At 42.9% G+C, this 17,514-nt stretch overlaps 1 protein-coding gene across 2 annotated transcripts in view; it reads right to left on the bottom strand.

Moving 5' to 3' along the window:
- LOC119179882 (xylosyl- and glucuronyltransferase LARGE2s) overlaps positions 1–17,514 on the bottom strand; it is a 42,582-nt gene that overhangs the window by 10,153 nt on the left and 14,915 nt on the right. The window contains exons 6-16 of one of the 2 annotated variants that reach the window (XM_037431002.2): positions 16,767–16,850; positions 16,481–16,558; positions 15,288–15,419; positions 14,654–14,749; positions 13,033–13,242; positions 12,659–12,760; positions 10,323–10,410; positions 9,719–9,843; positions 4,404–4,559; positions 3,701–3,807; positions 2,558–2,723 (exon numbers count right to left, since the gene is read on the bottom strand). In XM_037431002.2, coding sequence (XP_037286899.2) covers positions 2,558–2,723; positions 3,701–3,807; positions 4,404–4,559; positions 9,719–9,843; positions 10,323–10,410; positions 12,659–12,760; positions 13,033–13,242; positions 14,654–14,749; positions 15,288–15,419; positions 16,481–16,558; positions 16,767–16,850 — 1,344 coding nt within the window. The remainder of the gene's footprint in view (positions 1–2,557; positions 2,724–3,700; positions 3,808–4,403; positions 4,560–9,718; positions 9,844–10,322; positions 10,411–12,658; positions 12,761–13,032; positions 13,243–14,653; positions 14,750–15,287; positions 15,420–16,480; positions 16,559–16,766; positions 16,851–17,514) is intronic. The other variant, XM_075882140.1, reaches the window with a different exon arrangement.

Below are 17,514 nucleotides of genomic sequence, written 5' to 3'. Positions count from 1 at the left end.
TTATTTTTTCTCGGGCATTATTTATGCATCTAAAAAGCGCAACATAATACATTGGGTGCACTGGTGCTTGTCACAAATCTGTAGCCTTTCTCGCGTAAAAAGCTAATGATTTAAGGGGAGATCCTACTCGAAGACACTTTTTCTTTAATATTCACCCTAGAGCAATGAAACTTGAGCTGTTTATGGAACTTTTATGCTGATTTCATAATATATAATTAGTTCTCTTGCAAGTTACACACTTTTAGCTCTGCAACATGACAAAGTGAAAACCTTAACCCTTTTGCCCCCCTCTTTTCATCCCAAAAATTCTGTAATTTTTTACCATTCATAGTTTATAATGCTTCAAATAAAGTGTAGAGTGCAAATAACTAATTAGAAAGCACATACAAAATATGTAATGCACGTGAAAAATAATAGACGTAAAATGTTTATATTTCACCTACCCTAGTAAAGGTATACATACAATTCTTTTTATTATACAATACAATATTGAAATTTAAACTAGATAATTGCATTTGTCATACTTTGGAAAAAATTTGAGCAAAATTTCATGCAGATCCAAGCACTAGAAGCACCCGAAAAAGGAGGGGCACATTGAAAAAATAGCAAAATTTGTGTTTTGAGAAAAACGAGTTTTAAAGTTAAAATTGAGTTTCTATTTATGAAAGATATTATTTAATCAGATGAAATTTGCACACCAAAAAGAACAATCCTTCTTGTAGTGGCCACTGCGACTAAAATACGCCAGCACCATGAGTTTGTCCCTCTCGGCGTTTTCGAGCAGACTCCTCACAGACATTTCGCTCACAGACAGGGCCATGAAACGCTTGCCAAACTTCCACTCCATCTGGCAGAGCCTTGTGCCAACTGCAAGCTAGGAAGAAGTTCAACAGGACTGGGAAATCCAAACTAAGCGCAGTGTCGTGCCATTTTGCAGCCATGTTTGTGCCACATACTGTCGTACATAATGGCAATGTCGTCCCTGCTAAGTACTCTCACTGCGAGCTCTTTCGACCTCACAAGATTGGCGCTGACGTCATCGATTGCCGCATCACGAACTTTCCGGCTGACAGGTGTGAACGACTTTGCCGCATTGGCTTTTGCAAGCCAACAACTACCGCAAATCGAACCAGCGGCTTGTAGCCTATTCCTACAGAGCGCGCCGCAAAACGGCTTTCACTTGCGAGCAATGCCTTTTTTAATTCATAACGGAGATAATTACACGAGAAAAGCATTGTTAAAGCATTGTTCAGCTGCGCTGCTCGACAAGACATGGACCCCGCAAATAGGTATCGCAGAACAAACAGGCGCGCAGCGGCCAATGGCGGTCCCCGTTTCGTACCATGTGATAAGCCAGTCGCGGCGCTCGAAAAACGCGCAGAAGAGTGATTCTTTTTATTATTTCTTGCGCTGAATCAGCGAGAGAAACTGTTATTTGAAGAGTGAGGCTCGACTCTTCGACTCATGCGATCAACAATGGCTATCGGCGGCGCATTATCGGCGGCAAGGTGCTCGAAGACTGCACACTTTCGACCTTTTAACAGGCACCTTGTGCTTTTTAGATGAAATTTTTAAGCATTTCCAGTTAAGTCTCGACCTTTATTATTTTCTTCATAACAGTAGAGGTACTAATCTTATCAAAACAGGCGAAAATAAAAAATCGGTAATTTTGAAAAAAAAAAACTCGCGTTTTTCGACCCGCATCTTCCCTTAAAATCGCAATTCAAAAAGGCTGCAGAGTGCATTGAAGAGCAAATGTAAGTAGCTGATATTCTGGTTAATACTAAAAGTTGTGGCACTAAAACAGGCCGAATAATGAAATATACTCCATACACAAGGTCACGCTAGAATCCTCTGAAATAAATTGCATTACTTGCTCTGAAGGATCTCTAAGGAAAAGAAATTTGGTTCACGACACTTGATAGGTGCACAGACTTCTTTGAATGTTTTCATTAGGCACTGCAGCAGAATAGAAAATGCTGCTTGCTTATGCTGAAAAGAAAGTGCAAAATTTTAGGTAACTAGTGTATATGATCTATGGAAAAAATTAAAAATTTTAAGACACTTGCAAATATTTGGCCACCAATGTAGCACAGCACAGAGCAAATACTCTGCAGCTGCAGAAGAGTATCAACTGAGAAACGCGGGCCATGCTGCCTGAGGCAAGTAACTACTGCACTGTGACGGTACACTACCTGCCTAATTTTTAGGGCAATTTCATGGTCCCTCAGGACTCCGAGAAATGAAGAAATGAGACCTTTCTTGTGCATCTTTGTTGTGTCATTTCGTATAACTTTTCAAGTTGATAACGCTTAGTTCAAAGAACTTTAGAGCCCCTGCGTTCTGAGTATAACCTTCTCACACTTTAACAATATAACAAGCTTGAAGGAAAACAGGATAACAAAATAAGACAGTTAATGAAACTAAAGGCAAGTAGGCAGTGCAGAAGATGCCATAGCCAGAAAACAAGTCACCATGCCCAATAAAAATAGCTAGTTCTTCCCACTGTAGTCAAGTAACATAATGATAAAACAAATTGAGTATAAAAGGGTCCAACCTTGTTCCAACCAAAGCCGACAAAACGTTTGTCGTATTCAGGCACATCCCTCTTGACCACCACGTAGGGCTCAAAGTTGGGCTCCCAATTTACCAGGTAGGGTGTTGTGGCTGTTCGCCACTTCGCATAGTTTGTAGGTGCATGGCCCTTCTGCCACACATGGTATCTGCAGACACGCCATTGCAATAATGCATGTGATCAATAGTACTTGAACTGTTCGATAGCCAATTACACTGGAAAAAACAAATTAATTCTGTTTGTACTAAGCTAGCATCTGGCTGCAGTATGCTACTGGCTGCTAGAAATTATTTTAGCAGAAATATTCTGAGTCCTTTATTTTTCGTTTATTCATAGTCATCTATCATACTGCTTAGACTCATGGGGACGGACCTTTAAAACTTACCTTGATCCTATCCGAATATTACAAAAGCGTGCACTTAGAACAATAGATTATGCGGTATATAATGAACCCAGTGCGTCTTTGTTTCACAAGTTGGAAATTCTACCTTTTGATTGCTTACGGCAGCATAAAACCGCAGTCACCATCAGTAATGTTATCGCACACAGTGTACGTTTCGATGTATCTATCTTTTTTTCCTCGTCCCGCGTCACTAGATGCATGACATTGCGGAATTTTAATCTTCCACCTACTAAAAATGTGTATGGTGAACGCTTATTACAGTTCGTAGGAGCTAAAGTGTGGAATAACATACCACTTCAGATTAAAGATTCTAGGGCTTTCTCGAGCGCGCTCAAAAAATATTTCCAACATCTAGAACAACAGTATTGACCATGTAGTAAGCCTTACACATAGTTGGATGTTTTGTCTGTACATGATTATTTCATTTTTTCTGAACAAAGCGCAACAATGTGTTTTATATACATTTCTGTACGTTCTCTCAAGCATTTACGACACATTAAATCCCAATGACATCTTCTTGTAGTTTTGTTCGTTTTTTGAAAAATTAACGTTTTTTGATGTTCTGTTCTTTTTTTTTTTATACAAATTGTATTCTGCTTGTATACTTTCTCCCGTTAGACCCCCTACTAGCCTATGGCTATGGGTCTAATCAGTGTTGTGCATTTCTCGAAATGTAGTCACAACAACCTCAATAATAAAAAAAAAAGGGTGAATAGGCTTACCTGAATGTAAACAGTGTACCCATATCCAACATGGAAAGCAATTCCGCTTTTGTTTTTGGAAAACTCAGCCGGTATCTTTGTGTTTCAAATGCGGGCACTATCAGTGCCTGTAAGAGGAAGATGTGGGTGTTGAAACTACATTGATAGTATACAGTGAAGTGTGGAAAATAGCGTGAAAGAAATGTACTGAGCTAAGTTAAAAAGAATTGCAGGAAAGCATCACAGCCGGTCAACTGCAGCATTTAGTAAATGTAATTTGTAGTCAACAGGAGTATGTTCAATGCAAGATACAAGACGTATGCAAGGGCTCATTATCAATGTCAATATTGAGAAAGCTTTAACACAATAAAACAAATAGGTTTAGCTCTAGACAAAGCTGTATAATTTAGCATTTGTAGTTCATTTACAGCATCATCGTTTATGAGTTAGACCACCTCTACTACCATTAGCAGCAGAATGTATCTGAATGTGAAGTGGTAGTTCCCCACTAACATTTAACAGGTTTGTTTCACACTCTTTATTCAGCCTTACCACAATCTTGCACAATATTGGCGCTGACCTTAGCAACAGATTAGTATCATGATCTTTTCGTCTAAGCTATCGTTTCACTCTTTTGGAAATGAATGACAGAAACACAACACGCTTCTTTAGGGTGTCTCATCTTCGCAACTACTGTTTAGCTCAACGTGAACAGTCATCTCACCTTGCGCGAGGACTCAATACCCAAAGCAAATACGGACCGCTTCAGGTACTCATAGAGGCCATGCATAGGAAGAAAATCAATGTCAGTCAGGAACACGAATGGTGTGTTCACTTGTTGAAGAGCGACATTGCGCAGCATGTTCACTGGGTAGAAAGTCTGAAACAGAAGAACACAGCCTGTCACTTGACAAGTCTGGTGCCTTGCTGGCTACTGTAAAGCAAGATAACACCTTAGAAACATCAATATTTAGATGGGACGACTTCATGGCAGTAGAGCCCAATGTGGGGGCTGACGAGGACAAAACACGCGCTGCTTCTAGTGTATCCTTAGGACACAACAAATCTGCATTTTCTGTATCCAATGGAGCATCACTTGACTACATGTGACAGATTGCCATTGTCTGTTTGTTGCCCTGGACTCATGCAGATTGAAAGCGCTAAGCTATTGCTGGCATTCAGATTCTGGCAACTGATAATTGTAGAATTAGTCTAATGTGTTTGTAACTCTGTTAACACCGGCTCTCTCTGCGACAGATGTTTTTTGAGGATAGAAATATCTGTTGTCAAATCTAGACAAACCAGTAGCCATGCATTGTGTGCACATAATTTATTCATAACTTCGAGGCATCTTGGCCCAAATTTCTGACTATTCTGCTTCCAGCACCCATGAAGGAGGCTGTTGAGTTGAGAGAAGTATTTTGCATTTGTTTAATCTGTTTGTTCTGTCTCTCACAAATGTACCCATCACAAGCAGGTGGGCTTCTTAATCATTTATTGTGTGTGAAACAGCCTTTCATGGAGCTGTCCTCTCCTGGCTAGACCACTGTTTGTGAAATACCAAATGCTTGCGCCAGTGTTGTATACAGTGAAATCTCGGTATGACGAACTCCAGGAGGTCAGGGCAATTTGTTCATTATTTTGAAAGGTCGTTATAGTGAAAGCCCAAAAACTAACCATGAATACTTATTTTCCACTGACCAAAACGACTTGCCTTTACAACGGTGGGTCCCTGAACTTGTTTTTCACAAGAAAAACAAATGTACAAATGACATTTGTCATTTGACCGCCATTGGCTGCTGCGCGCCTGTATGTGCTGTGATACCTATTTGTGGGGTCCATGTCTTGTCGAGCAGCGCAGCTGAACAATGCTTTTCTCGTGTAATTATCTCCGTTATGAATGAAAAAAGGCATTGCTCACAAGTGAAAGTCGTTGTGCGGCGCGCTCTGTAGGAATAGGCTACAATCCGCTGGTCCGATTTGCGGCAGTTGTTGGATTGCAAAAGCCAATGCGGCAAAGTCGTTCACACCCGTCAGCTGGAAAGTTCGTGATGCGGCAATGGATGATGTCAGCGCCAAAGGGTTGGACCCAAAAAATGCACATTTACTTTAAAGAAGCTTGTGATTTTTTATTATTGTGGCGAAGCCTTTGAACAGTGGGTCATCCTCTGCAGCGCCTTCTAGTGGGTCGCCCTTTTCGTAAGAAGAGGAGCAGCCCAGAAAGTGGCGTGGTCACTTTTCGCAGTTCTCGGCTAAGTTTTGCGTCCATGACGGATACGCGGCTCCAGTATTTACAAGGGCAGATGCATGAACACCATCCATAAGCACGTCTATCACATTCGATGGGCTTTGAAGGCTTCCGCAGTTAGACAGCATCGCAGCCCTCGCCTCGTGGACTGTGACGACTAGTTTTCCTGGTCGCCCTCGAGTGGACGTAGCCGCATCGGCGACAGTGAGCGACGTCGCGGTGATGGTGAATGGTGGGTAGACGGAGCGGGGCGGAATGACGGTGACATAGGCGGCGGTTGGTCATAAGAGCTGGGAAAGTTGGAGGCGACCTGCGGTTGCTGCCCATGATAGCAGTAGCGTGCTACGTGACCAACGCAACCACAAGCGAAGCAGATGGGGCGATTTTCAGAAGTGCGCCATCGGTTTGCGGGTCCCATCCATGTCACAGAACGCGATGGGTGAGCCGGCTGCTGATACGACTGCATGGTGAGTGGCACTCGGGGCATGTGGATGACGTCAACGTATGTAGGCAGCACAATCTCTCCGAAGGCCTGGGGCCTGACGATGGTTTTGGTGTAACTAAGAGGGCCAGCCACAGGAATCGGTGGGGGCAGCCTGGTGACCACTTGGGTGTAGCTGAGTGGCGCAGATACAGGAGGCGGCTGGTGGTATTCATGAACGACCTCCTCAATTTCCTGCTGAATGGCTTGGCGGAGGGGAGGCAGAAGTGTATTTGACGGCTGCTGAGCATGTTGCGGGGAAGCAAAAGCCAGTATAGAGACCTGGCGGGCAACTTCCTAACGCACGAACGACTTGATTTCGGCAAGCAAGGTTGTATGGCTAGGAACTGCTGACAAGGCTGAGAGACCAGTGTCACGTCATGGCGGTCGACGGGTCATCAAGCGTTGCCGCCGCAGCTCCTCGTAACTTTGGCATAGTGTAATGACCTCTCCTACAGTGCGAGGGTTCTTGGCCAGGAGCATGGTGAAGGCATCGTCGGCGATGCCTTTTAGAACATGCGTGATTCTGTCAGCCTTTGACATGTTCGTGTTCACTTTCTTGCACAAATCAAGGATGTCCATGATGTAACTTGTGAAGGACTCGTCGATCTGCTGTGCTTGTTCACGTAAACGCTGTTCGTCTTGCAGCTTACGAACGGCAGGACGGCCGAATACATCGACGACGGCGGTTTTAAAAGCGGACCAAGTTGGGAAATCGGATGCGTGGTTGTTATACCAGATGCCGGCCACACCCGCGAGGTACAAAACCAGGTTGCCGAGTTTACCTGCCTTGTCCCAATGACTGGGGACGCTCGCGTGTTCGTACATGACGAGCCAGTCCTCGACGTCGGTGCCATCTGCGCCGGTGAAGACAGGAGGGTCGCGGATGCGGAGGACACCGGGACATGGCATCGGCGCAGGAGGAAGCGTTTGCTGAGCGGCGTCTTGGTGCATGGTAGAAGGCACGATACAGGATCGAAGCTCCAAGGGCGTCAAATGCGGACCGAAGGTGTTTGAAGGGAACAGCACTCTTCACCAAATTGTTAACTAATAGGAGTGACACATTGTTATTACTTTTTTATTGTTGCTGACGCGTGCAGCACAAAGTGTGCAGCATGAAGGCTTCTAGCTCATCCACACTCCTGTGGTGCAATTCAGTTCTTCGGTCACAACAGCCTAATTTTTGCCTTCCAGTTGCCGAAGAATATCCACTTTCTCGATTGGCGAAAACTGCTTCCGCTTCTTCGTCGCAAGCAGAGATGAACTCATTTGTAGTAGCACCGCAGCGGGAACGGCAACTTGCTTTGCGGACGCGATAAGTAATCACCAAAAAGAGATGAACACGACTGACAAACAAGGCCTCCTTGAGAACATGTAAAAGTGACAAAGAAAGAAAAACCCAAAGCGTTGCGGCTGTCATCGCCTCTTCTGAAGAAAAAAAAGCACTAAAAAAGAAAATTCCTCGCGTTTCATTTTCTGCTCCCTCGCTGTCTCAAGTCTTCCACACCCATGCTTTTTGCTCCACAGCTCCCACTCTGCCTCGCTGACCATGCCCTCCCGTGTTGCCCTCGCCCCTGAACTTGTAAACCTGCAGCGTCGGCATTTCAAGAGAAAAAAATGAAAGTCGCCCTTTCATCTTTTTTTTCCCCCTCCGCACTGTCATGTGTCTTTCGAGAAGGAAGGCGTCTGTTCGCTTTGTCATCTGCTTGCGTACAGCTCCGGTGGTCGCGATAGATTTCAGAACATGAGTTCGTAGTACTGAGGCGTTGTTAACGCAAAACTAAATTAACGCTCGTTACTCTGAAAAGTTCGGTATTCTGAAGTACGTAGTAGTGAAATACTTGTATATTGAAACTGAGCAATCGGCACGGGATTTTAAATGTTCTTTAATCTAAAAAGTTTGTTAATGTGGGGTTTTTTCTACCAAGATTTCACGGTAATTCTATTCCTATCACTTAACTGTTTTTAATAGGCTTGTATGAATAGTGAATTTCAGGTTCGAAGCGAATTCGAAGCAAATAGTGATATTGGTGAAATAATTTCTAATCAAATTCAAATAGTATATGTGACATATAAAGAAAGATGGGCATATTTATTATGACTTGACTAACCTGCGCAATGTTTTTTAAAACTTCAGATAAGGCCTTCATGCAAATGCCATTCTTATTTTTCGTTCAGAGGAAGTCAAAAAAACTTTGAGTAGTAGCAGGATTTGACTTTGGGTCAAATGAAAGTGTAAAATATGCAACATTTTAAAATTTGTTATACTTATGATACAAGCCGGCATAACAAGCTTTTAAGCTTAAAACAATGATGAATCAATTTGAGGGTAATACGGTCATTATAGGGGCCCTGCAACACTTTTTAAACTAGCCATGGAATTGATTCGCTAACGAAGCTTATTGCCTGACAAATTCACCACCGCTACATGTTTTAGAATCCATCCAGTACGAGCGGGGTTGCAAAAATTTGTCGCACTCTGTTATTGCATTTCCTCCTCTCGTCCTCACGAAAGCACTGGAAGCTAAGCAGAGGGGGATGGCATAGAGAAAGATAATACATCATGTACACCTCATGACCTTGAGCACTTTTTTCCCCTTCCAATATACGGCTTTTAAGTGCGATTGTGCACGTATGCTGGACAAGTCACGGCCTTCCGTGGCGGACCCAGCAACGACTGAGCGCGCCATGCTCAAATCGGCCAATAGCTGATACAGTGGCTGTGATGAGTGATTTTTGAGCTTGTGGCGTCATTTGCCAAAAAAGAGCCATTTTTTAGCCGAGTTGCAGGCCGCGTGCTGCACTATACTAATGCATGGCTTGTGTGTTCTCGGTAGCCTCGACTACCGATCGACAGCGTTTTCTGACCATGCTCATAAAGTGTTGCAGGGCCCTTTAAATTTGAAATGGGGCTTCGCGGCAGAGCTTATTCCCCTTGAATAGATGCTTTCACGGCTTAACACTCCTACCATGCAGCGAAACTACCTTTACGAAGAGTTACATGCGGTTTAACATAAAATCATCTGTTCACTGCGAATACTTCGAAATTTTCAATAACTTAAATTCAAATTAAAGTGAGTTCGAATACTATAGTATTCTTTTTATTGGTTGAAGCATTCGAATATTCACACAAGCCTAGTTTTTAAGACATAACATACTACTACTGACAGTGCTAAATATAGGTGTTTTCTCCAGCCATCAAATGACAAGGCAAACGATTCACAGCCAGTGGGTAGGCACTAGAGGTTTCTGCAGTGATAATAAGGTAGTTGTCAATGTAGCTGTCATAAGAAAGAGAAACAGTACTTACTCCATCTTTGTAGACAATGTGGTAGCCCACATTCTTACGACTCTGCAAAATTTCTGAGCTCAGGGTGTAGCTCAGAAATTGTTGGACTTCAGAGTCTGACATGTACAATGCCAAGCTTATTGGCCCTAAAGGGAAAAAAAAGTAAATTTCAGTGGTTTGAAACTGACAGAGAGATGATGTCATTATTGGATGGTGCCATTAGGAATATTTGAGTATGAAATGCTGTTAAGAACATTGTGCTAAATTAAACCCAGGTAACACAATATGCCACTCGACAGGTTATCCCAACAAAGTCACTGGTAAATTTAGTTGCTTGCTTAATAAAACAATGCTTGCATGAGCAATATTCTGAGGCTACTACAACTCACATAAAACATACTTAATCTTTACGAAAATTATGTTTAGCACATGCAAAACAAAAGCAGTTTGAACTTTTACAAATTAGAGGTGTCAGAGAAAAGGCACAGCTGGAAACACTACTGCACTGGACGGTGCGTAGCACTTCACTCCAATTATTATTTGCTGCTGATTACAAAAGTAGAAAAGTGTCCTAGGTGTTTTGAACTTACAAAATTAAAAAATTAATCTAAAAAAAAAGATGTACCTTCCCAATGCTTGCAAACAGCTTCCACCATCTGAAGTCTGTCCATAGATAACTGGGCAACCAGCGTAACATCATTTCCCTCTGGTGACTGCAACACAAAAATATTTTACACATGCATTTTAGCAACAGTGGAAAGAGTGACAACAAATAATTATGCAGAGTAGTGACACAGGGTACTTAGATTCAGTGAGATTCGTAAAGAACAGCTATTACCCTCTGGTTGATAACTTCACTGAACATATTGCTTACTACTTAACCAAACTGTTGATGTAAGAGCAGTACCACATAGCTGGCACACTGAAGCACTGGACCCAACATATTGTTACGAGTGTCACTCGAAAACCAGGAACGCAGGCAAGCTGCGTCACAGCGATTCACTCCTCGACCACCATCGCCCGGCTTTTATCAACCGACGAGGTTTACTTCGCCGGGGACGACTAGACGCGACACCCGTACTTGCTACAACTGCGGGCTACCTGGACACATCGCTAGGTACTGCTACAGTCGCCAGCAGCGAGCTCCACGATTCAACGTGTACACGCCTTATGTACCTGCTGGCGAGTCTCGACCATTTCAGGGCTCTTTCCAACGGCAACACGCAGCACGTGCTGACTCGCCTTGCTCCGACCGCAGCGTTACCCCACCACCCGCACGCCAACAGCGATCCCCGTCTCCGTGTCGCCGCTCGGGGACGCCACCACCACTGGGAAACTAACTGGTGCGACCAAAGGGGGCGAGGCCGCAAAATCATCTTCCGCAAGACCCCCTTGTGTTGTGATGGTTGAGAACAAAGTGAGTGTTTTTGTAGACAATGTGAGTACTGTTGCACTAGTTGATATTGGTGCTGTCGTTTCCATAATGAGCATGTCTTTTAAAAATCGCCTTGGGACGAAAGTAATGTTTGCTTGGAATCGGAGTGCTACGTTCCGCGGCGTAGGGGGAGAAACGTTCAGCCCGGTTGGAGTTTGTTCTGTTTCACTTTCTGTAGGAAATCAAACGTTTCGAGCTGAACTAATGGTGCTTGCACGAGCAACCCACGACGTCATTCTAGGTATAGATTTTTTGCGGGAATGTGGTGCAACTCTAGATTGTGGTAGTGGTGGGATTATTTTTCGTCCCGTGTTGCCGTCTCCATTGACGAAAGATACCGTTGATGACTGCTTGGAAGTGTTTTCTGGGTGTGAAGACATCCGCTTGGCCCCACATACCGCAATGTTTGTGCGTGTAAACTTTTCGCGTTCTTGTGCGGGTTCTTACTACGGTTTAGACGAGCCGAACTTCAGTAACGCACTTAAGAAAAACGTTATTGTGCCTCGTTGCCTCGTGCTTACCGTCGATGGTTGTGCCGATTTGTGACTGTGAACGTTTCCGCGCAGCCCATATATCTGCCTGCAGGACTTAAATTGGCAAGCTTTCAAGAGCAAAGTACTCTTACCATACGGTCACTCCAACTGTCGGTGGATGTAAAATAGTCAAATATAGTAGCGTGCTCCGCAAGGACTTTGACCAAAGCTTGACGTTTTTCTGATGATAGCGACTTGTTTACCATACTCAGAAAGTTGGCTTCTGTATGGAACGTTGCACGAATAGCAATATAAACCCAAAAAAGTAGATGGAGGGAAGGCCGCTGTGGTAGCTCAGTGGTTAGAGCATCAAACGCGTTATTCGAAGGTCGTAGGTTCGATTCCTGCTCACGGCTGGTTATTTTTTCACCCACTTTTCTTTCTTCTTAGTTACATTCCATTGGTTCTAATAACTTCCCCTGTACATTCCTTGGCATCATTGTCTGTTAGATCTCATTAATATTGTGTCAAAACACGGAAAAACGAGCCCTTAGGTACACACCTCTTTCCCTTATATATATATTGTTATGAGTGACTGTGTTTATTTACAGATGAGGTGAAATGGCGTTGTGAAATAGCAGCGTACTTCTGAGACAGGCCTAGAACGCTTCCACCTAACCACACAGTCCAGGTGCCGCTCCACTACTCTTCTTCTTCTTCTTCTTCTGTGCCCCGTAGGCTTGCGCATCTTCGTTTCAATATTATCACAAATGTGCTAATGCTTAAACATAAGCATAAGCTTCACAGAACATACATAGGTATCCACCTGTTTTTTTTTTTTCTTCAATCACTTACTTATGGAAAATAACTCACAATTAACAAATTTTCTTTGATTCAAATGAATATAGTGGTACTTTCCCACAGACTTCGATAGACAAAAATACAGGTCTAGCCACGATTGTAACACTACCTAATTATAACTGCCATATCAGCGCATAAGGCTCATTAAGGTTTTCTACATACGAGAGATGGGGCACAGACGGAGGTACTTACAGGCTCGTAGTCATATTCAATGTAGTAGAGATGCGTGCGATGCTGGGCAACCCTTGCTCTCCTAAAGTCATAGCAGGGGTCGTCCTCATCCAACAGATTCAACTGTAGGAAGACACACAATAATATAGGAAAACCCCACATGAATCACAAACAAGAGATTAAACAAAACACAGGTAATTCTTGGTACAACAAATTATGGAATAGGATCAAAAAATTTATATAAGCAGTGTAGTCAAATAATGATGCTATCTGCATTAATTCGGCACCAAGGAACGATATCATGACTCTACTTTCACACTGAACAAATGTAGCAATCACAAAATAGTGAAAACTATGGGCAGCTAAGGGCAAGCAGCCACGCGAAGGTCACTTACAGCGTCCTGCACGTGAGAGGCATGCACACCGGCCGATGATGATGTCGTGCCGTTGCAACCAATAAGCTCGCGTCGCAGCAGGTTGCCATCATACTCGAGGAAGGTAAGGTAGAGGTTGCGGAAGAACTCAACGTGCTTGTTCTTCACTTTCAGCTTCTTGGGCGAGTTCCAGTGGATGATTTTTAGCTCCTGCACCTCAGAGTAGCACAGCTGCATAACGAAGAGTAAGTGAAACACCATGTGAGATCAAACTTAAAATGAATTTGATTGAGCTAACTGATACTCTATAATTAAAAAGTGTTAATTGCGATGACTTTTTGACAAAAAGAGGTGTCTGCATCGTTCTTTTGTTGCAAAGTTTTTGCCCTTAACACTGGCAAACTATTTAGGAGTGCACAATTTCAATGAACGCTAGATGTAAAGCAAGAACACTGCACAACTTTCATATGTAAGTAGGCTACACGACACTACAATTGAGCTTATGTAATGCATCATAAGCATTGCCAAAACATTGAAAGATGTACATATTCCTAATGCCAAAACAGAAAAGCCATAAAGATAGGTGGTTAAACAGAAGCATATGGCTCCAATTCCTCATCTGCATAGTCTTCAATCAACCCATAGTTGTAGCATATCAAGTGTAGCATCACTAACAGACTTGGGGAAGTGAGTGGGTGAATTTTTTGCAGGATACTGAGGTTACAGAGTTAGTGTTTTGAGGCTGGTGTCCGTAACCACATCGCACGAAATTAGAAAGAAATGACACAGTGGGGCTCGAACCCAGGTCTGCCGGGTGCCAGCCCAGTATTCTACCACTGAGCCACGCTGGCGCTTTGGATTTGCTGGCAAACTTGCCTGAGACAGGCTTGATGTCAGGAAAGCAATCGCGTTAATATGACTTATAAAGCGTTTTAAAACAGCAAAAGAACAATCAGTCGTCGCACAATGCGAATAGCACAACCAGTGGGTCGTCCAATGCTTCAACCCATTACAAGAGCTTGTTCTTGTTCACCTATTACCTGTGGCACATACCCACTTCGGGCATAATTCCTCATCGTCATCAGCCACTGCATGAACAATGGGCACAAAATTCCTTGCAGGTGTTTAGCGGATACCACGCTTCCCAAAAGAAGGATGAAAAATAGCATAGCTATGACGGCCTACTACCCCAAGATTTTTAATGTTAATGCTGTAGTGGGTATCAAGCAAGTGTACTTGCAGTAGTCGCGGAATGAGTGTTTTGAAAAGGCCCTGAAAGGCCGCTCTTCTAGCTATCGCTGTGACTGTGGTGCGCCTTCCGCGCAGGCCTGGTGTTTTATAGCAACTTGACAGCGTGACTTCGGAACCAATCATTTCGTAGGATCGAATATCTTCTTCTTGCTAAGATTGGTGAACAGTAGACATAAAGGACATTACAGGTAATGACAGTCAAGTGTGCATCTGGGCCATTTTTTCACAGCTATGCAGTTTTCCAAGTCTGCTCTTATTCCCGCTTTTTGCTGATGTTATAAAAGTGGGATCCTGCAGCTATGAACAGCGCATGATGAAAGCACTGTGGAATGAGATGGAAGGCATCGCTACAAAATTGTAACCCTCATTAAAAGAGAAATTGAAAACTCACCTCGCTGAGAGTATTGTCACTAAGCTGCACATTCCACTGGCACGGCAGACGAAAAAGAAGCTCTGTGTGCTGCTTCAGTACAGCATTAAAGATGTCCTGAAAATGTATTAAGACATGTGGACAAGCAGATCCACTTAAAAAAAAAAATGTCATGAAGCTGAAGGCATATAGGTGAGAATTCGAGTTGCGTATCAATTATTACTTGCAGAAGAATGCCCAAGAAGGTTTCAGCATTATAATAAGCTTGAACTGCACATCTTACAAAATTATTTTTGATTAAAGAAGAAAAAACGCAGCTGCTGATGAAATGTATAACTTCCGAGTGTTTTAACAAAACAAGCGAGTTATCCACCTTGAAAGGTGAGCAGTAAAGGGCTCGTTAATAATAAAGGTAAAATGTTTTGTGCAAAAAAGGCTCCTGAACTATTAAAACACACCTGTTCTTAAAAGTCTTAGGGAGCACTAGCTGCCTTTATAAGCTAAGAGAACATTCAACTGTACGCAACTAGCTCACCAATGTGTTTCTACACTGAACAATCGGCACGCACCTATCTTATAGCATATTTATAAACACACATTCTTTTTACATAACTTCATGAAAATGCACTGTTATTCAACCACTTAGTGTGATTACCTGGTCAGCCAATGAAGTAAACCACATGCTAATAAGTTCCTTCTCAGCTATAAGCTTCCACATTTGCATCCAGTTGCGTTCACGCAGCCTTTGCAGTCGAAGCAGGATAACACCAGTGTTGAAACCTCGGCCCTGCATGGATCACAGTAGCAAGCATCATCATGCTGAGCACACAGATCTGGTCTCACATTTTTGATGTACACAAGCAATGCTGTTGCTGTTTCCATGGGCACTTGATGAATGATATCGATGCTGTTAAACTTCAAACGTCTCCTACATGAATTTGCTGTTCTGTTACTATCAACTGTGTTTGGTGACAACCTCAGATTACAGGGGCAAATACACAGCTGTACAACATGAGAGGACAGTAAACGTGAGTGTCGATTGTGTTTCTTCACTACACTTTTGATGATACTGCTAGCCTATTCATCATCATCAGCAGCAGCACGTTATACCTGCAAACTTGTTAATTTAATCTGCCCATCTAACTTTTTGTCTCCCCCTCATGCGTTTGCCTTGTCTCAGAATCTGGTCAGTTACCCTCAGTTTACGCTAGCCAATTATGTTTGCGAAATTTCGTGGCAGAGGCAAACTTGTTTCAATATTGCTGCCTCTTCTGAACTCTATTAGTGCATGGGAGTGCAGAATAAGAATGGAGCATGATTTTTGAAGGTGAAGCTTGTACCAAGCTATCAAGACATCACTGAGTGCACACCAAATAAAAGTAAACTATACATCATGAATAGAACTATCAAAGTAAACTCAAATATTTATGGCGAAACTTCCAGCTAGAAACTACTGTAACAAGGAAGAGGCTACTGAGCCACTATGAACGAAAATTTTGCCACAAGGTACTATTTGCACAAGTGATTATTGTTATGAAGAAGATACCCTCATTTTATTTCACCCACTTGTAATGGGGTGCCATCGGGACAATTTCTCACTGAATTCAAATTGCGTTAAGTAGAAGCCTTCCTTTACACAGCCTAGATGCATATCCAAGGAGGTAAAGTAGGTGAATTTTCGGCAAACAAATGAAAGCATGGTGTGACGCATATTGATTTCTATGCGTGCTTACTCCTACTCTATAGGTACAGTATCCCCAGTTGCATGCACTCTCCAGCCCAGAATGCACATAATACAAGATTAACTAATAAATACAGGCATTTCAGTGAATGGAGACATCTACTCACGAGAGCAGGCCAAGGTCGGTGATTCTTCCACAGCTTTCCTAGATACCAGTCGCTCTGGTTCTCAACGAGGCCAATTGCCTAAAATGAAATTGGAACATGCACAGTACTGTTATTGAGCAACAGAGTGCAGCTTCAGAGAAAGTGAATTGAATTGTGCTGCAACAATATTATTTTCAATCTATTCAATTCAATCAGCCTATTGAATAAGTTGATTTAATGCCCTCGTCTATGGTTTATGAATAAGGACAGCTAGTTTCACCTGCACAAATGGACCACATTTGCTCACCTGTTTTGAGGTATACTTGTGAAATATTCTCCACAGCTCCGCAATGTCCGACGCAAAAGTGATGTCTGTGTCCAGTACTATCACCTGCGTGAAAAAAAAAAGAAAAATATTAGAAAAAGTTTTTTAAGAAATGAAAAATTTGATCTTGCTGTGCCAAAAAAAGCTGGCATACCGATAAAACTATACAAGCACATCTATTTTGCCTTATTTCACGTGGTTTGTTCGTCAGATTCAAAGAAAGTACAGTTGCTGCAAACACAACTGTAAACAATACTACATGCGTATTACCGTATTTACTCGCATAATCGGCGCACTCACATAATAGGCGCACCCCTAGTTTGGTCACGGAAAATTCGATTTTTTTTAATTCCGCGCATAATAGGCGCACCCCGAACTTGGCCGTGATCAGAAACGATTCTACCCCCCAGCGGTACAGTTGGAACGCGGTCCCCGTACCCTGAAGAAAAAAAATAAGGCAAATCGACGAGCAAATAAAAAAAACTTGAAGTGCAACGACCTAACCAACGTGTTTGTCGAAATAAAACTTGAAAAAAAAAAGAAAGCGTCCATGAACGAAAAAAAAAAATGGCTGTTCCATCAATTACTGATACCCCCTAAATCGCCGCGCTTTTTGGAGGTCACGTGTACAACGCAAGACGGCTGTGCTGTGTCGTTGGATATTGTGCAGACTGAGGCGCGCAGAATAGCCCGAGCGCAGGGCATCGAAGCAAAAGAGTTCAAAGCCAGC

The sequence above is a fragment of the Rhipicephalus microplus genome, chromosome 2, assembly GCF_043290135.1.
Source record: "Rhipicephalus microplus isolate Deutch F79 chromosome 2, USDA_Rmic, whole genome shotgun sequence".
Classification (NCBI taxonomy): Eukaryota; Metazoa; Arthropoda; class Arachnida; order Ixodida; family Ixodidae; genus Rhipicephalus; species Rhipicephalus microplus.
This window is presented reverse-complemented; position numbering and strand designations above follow the sequence as displayed.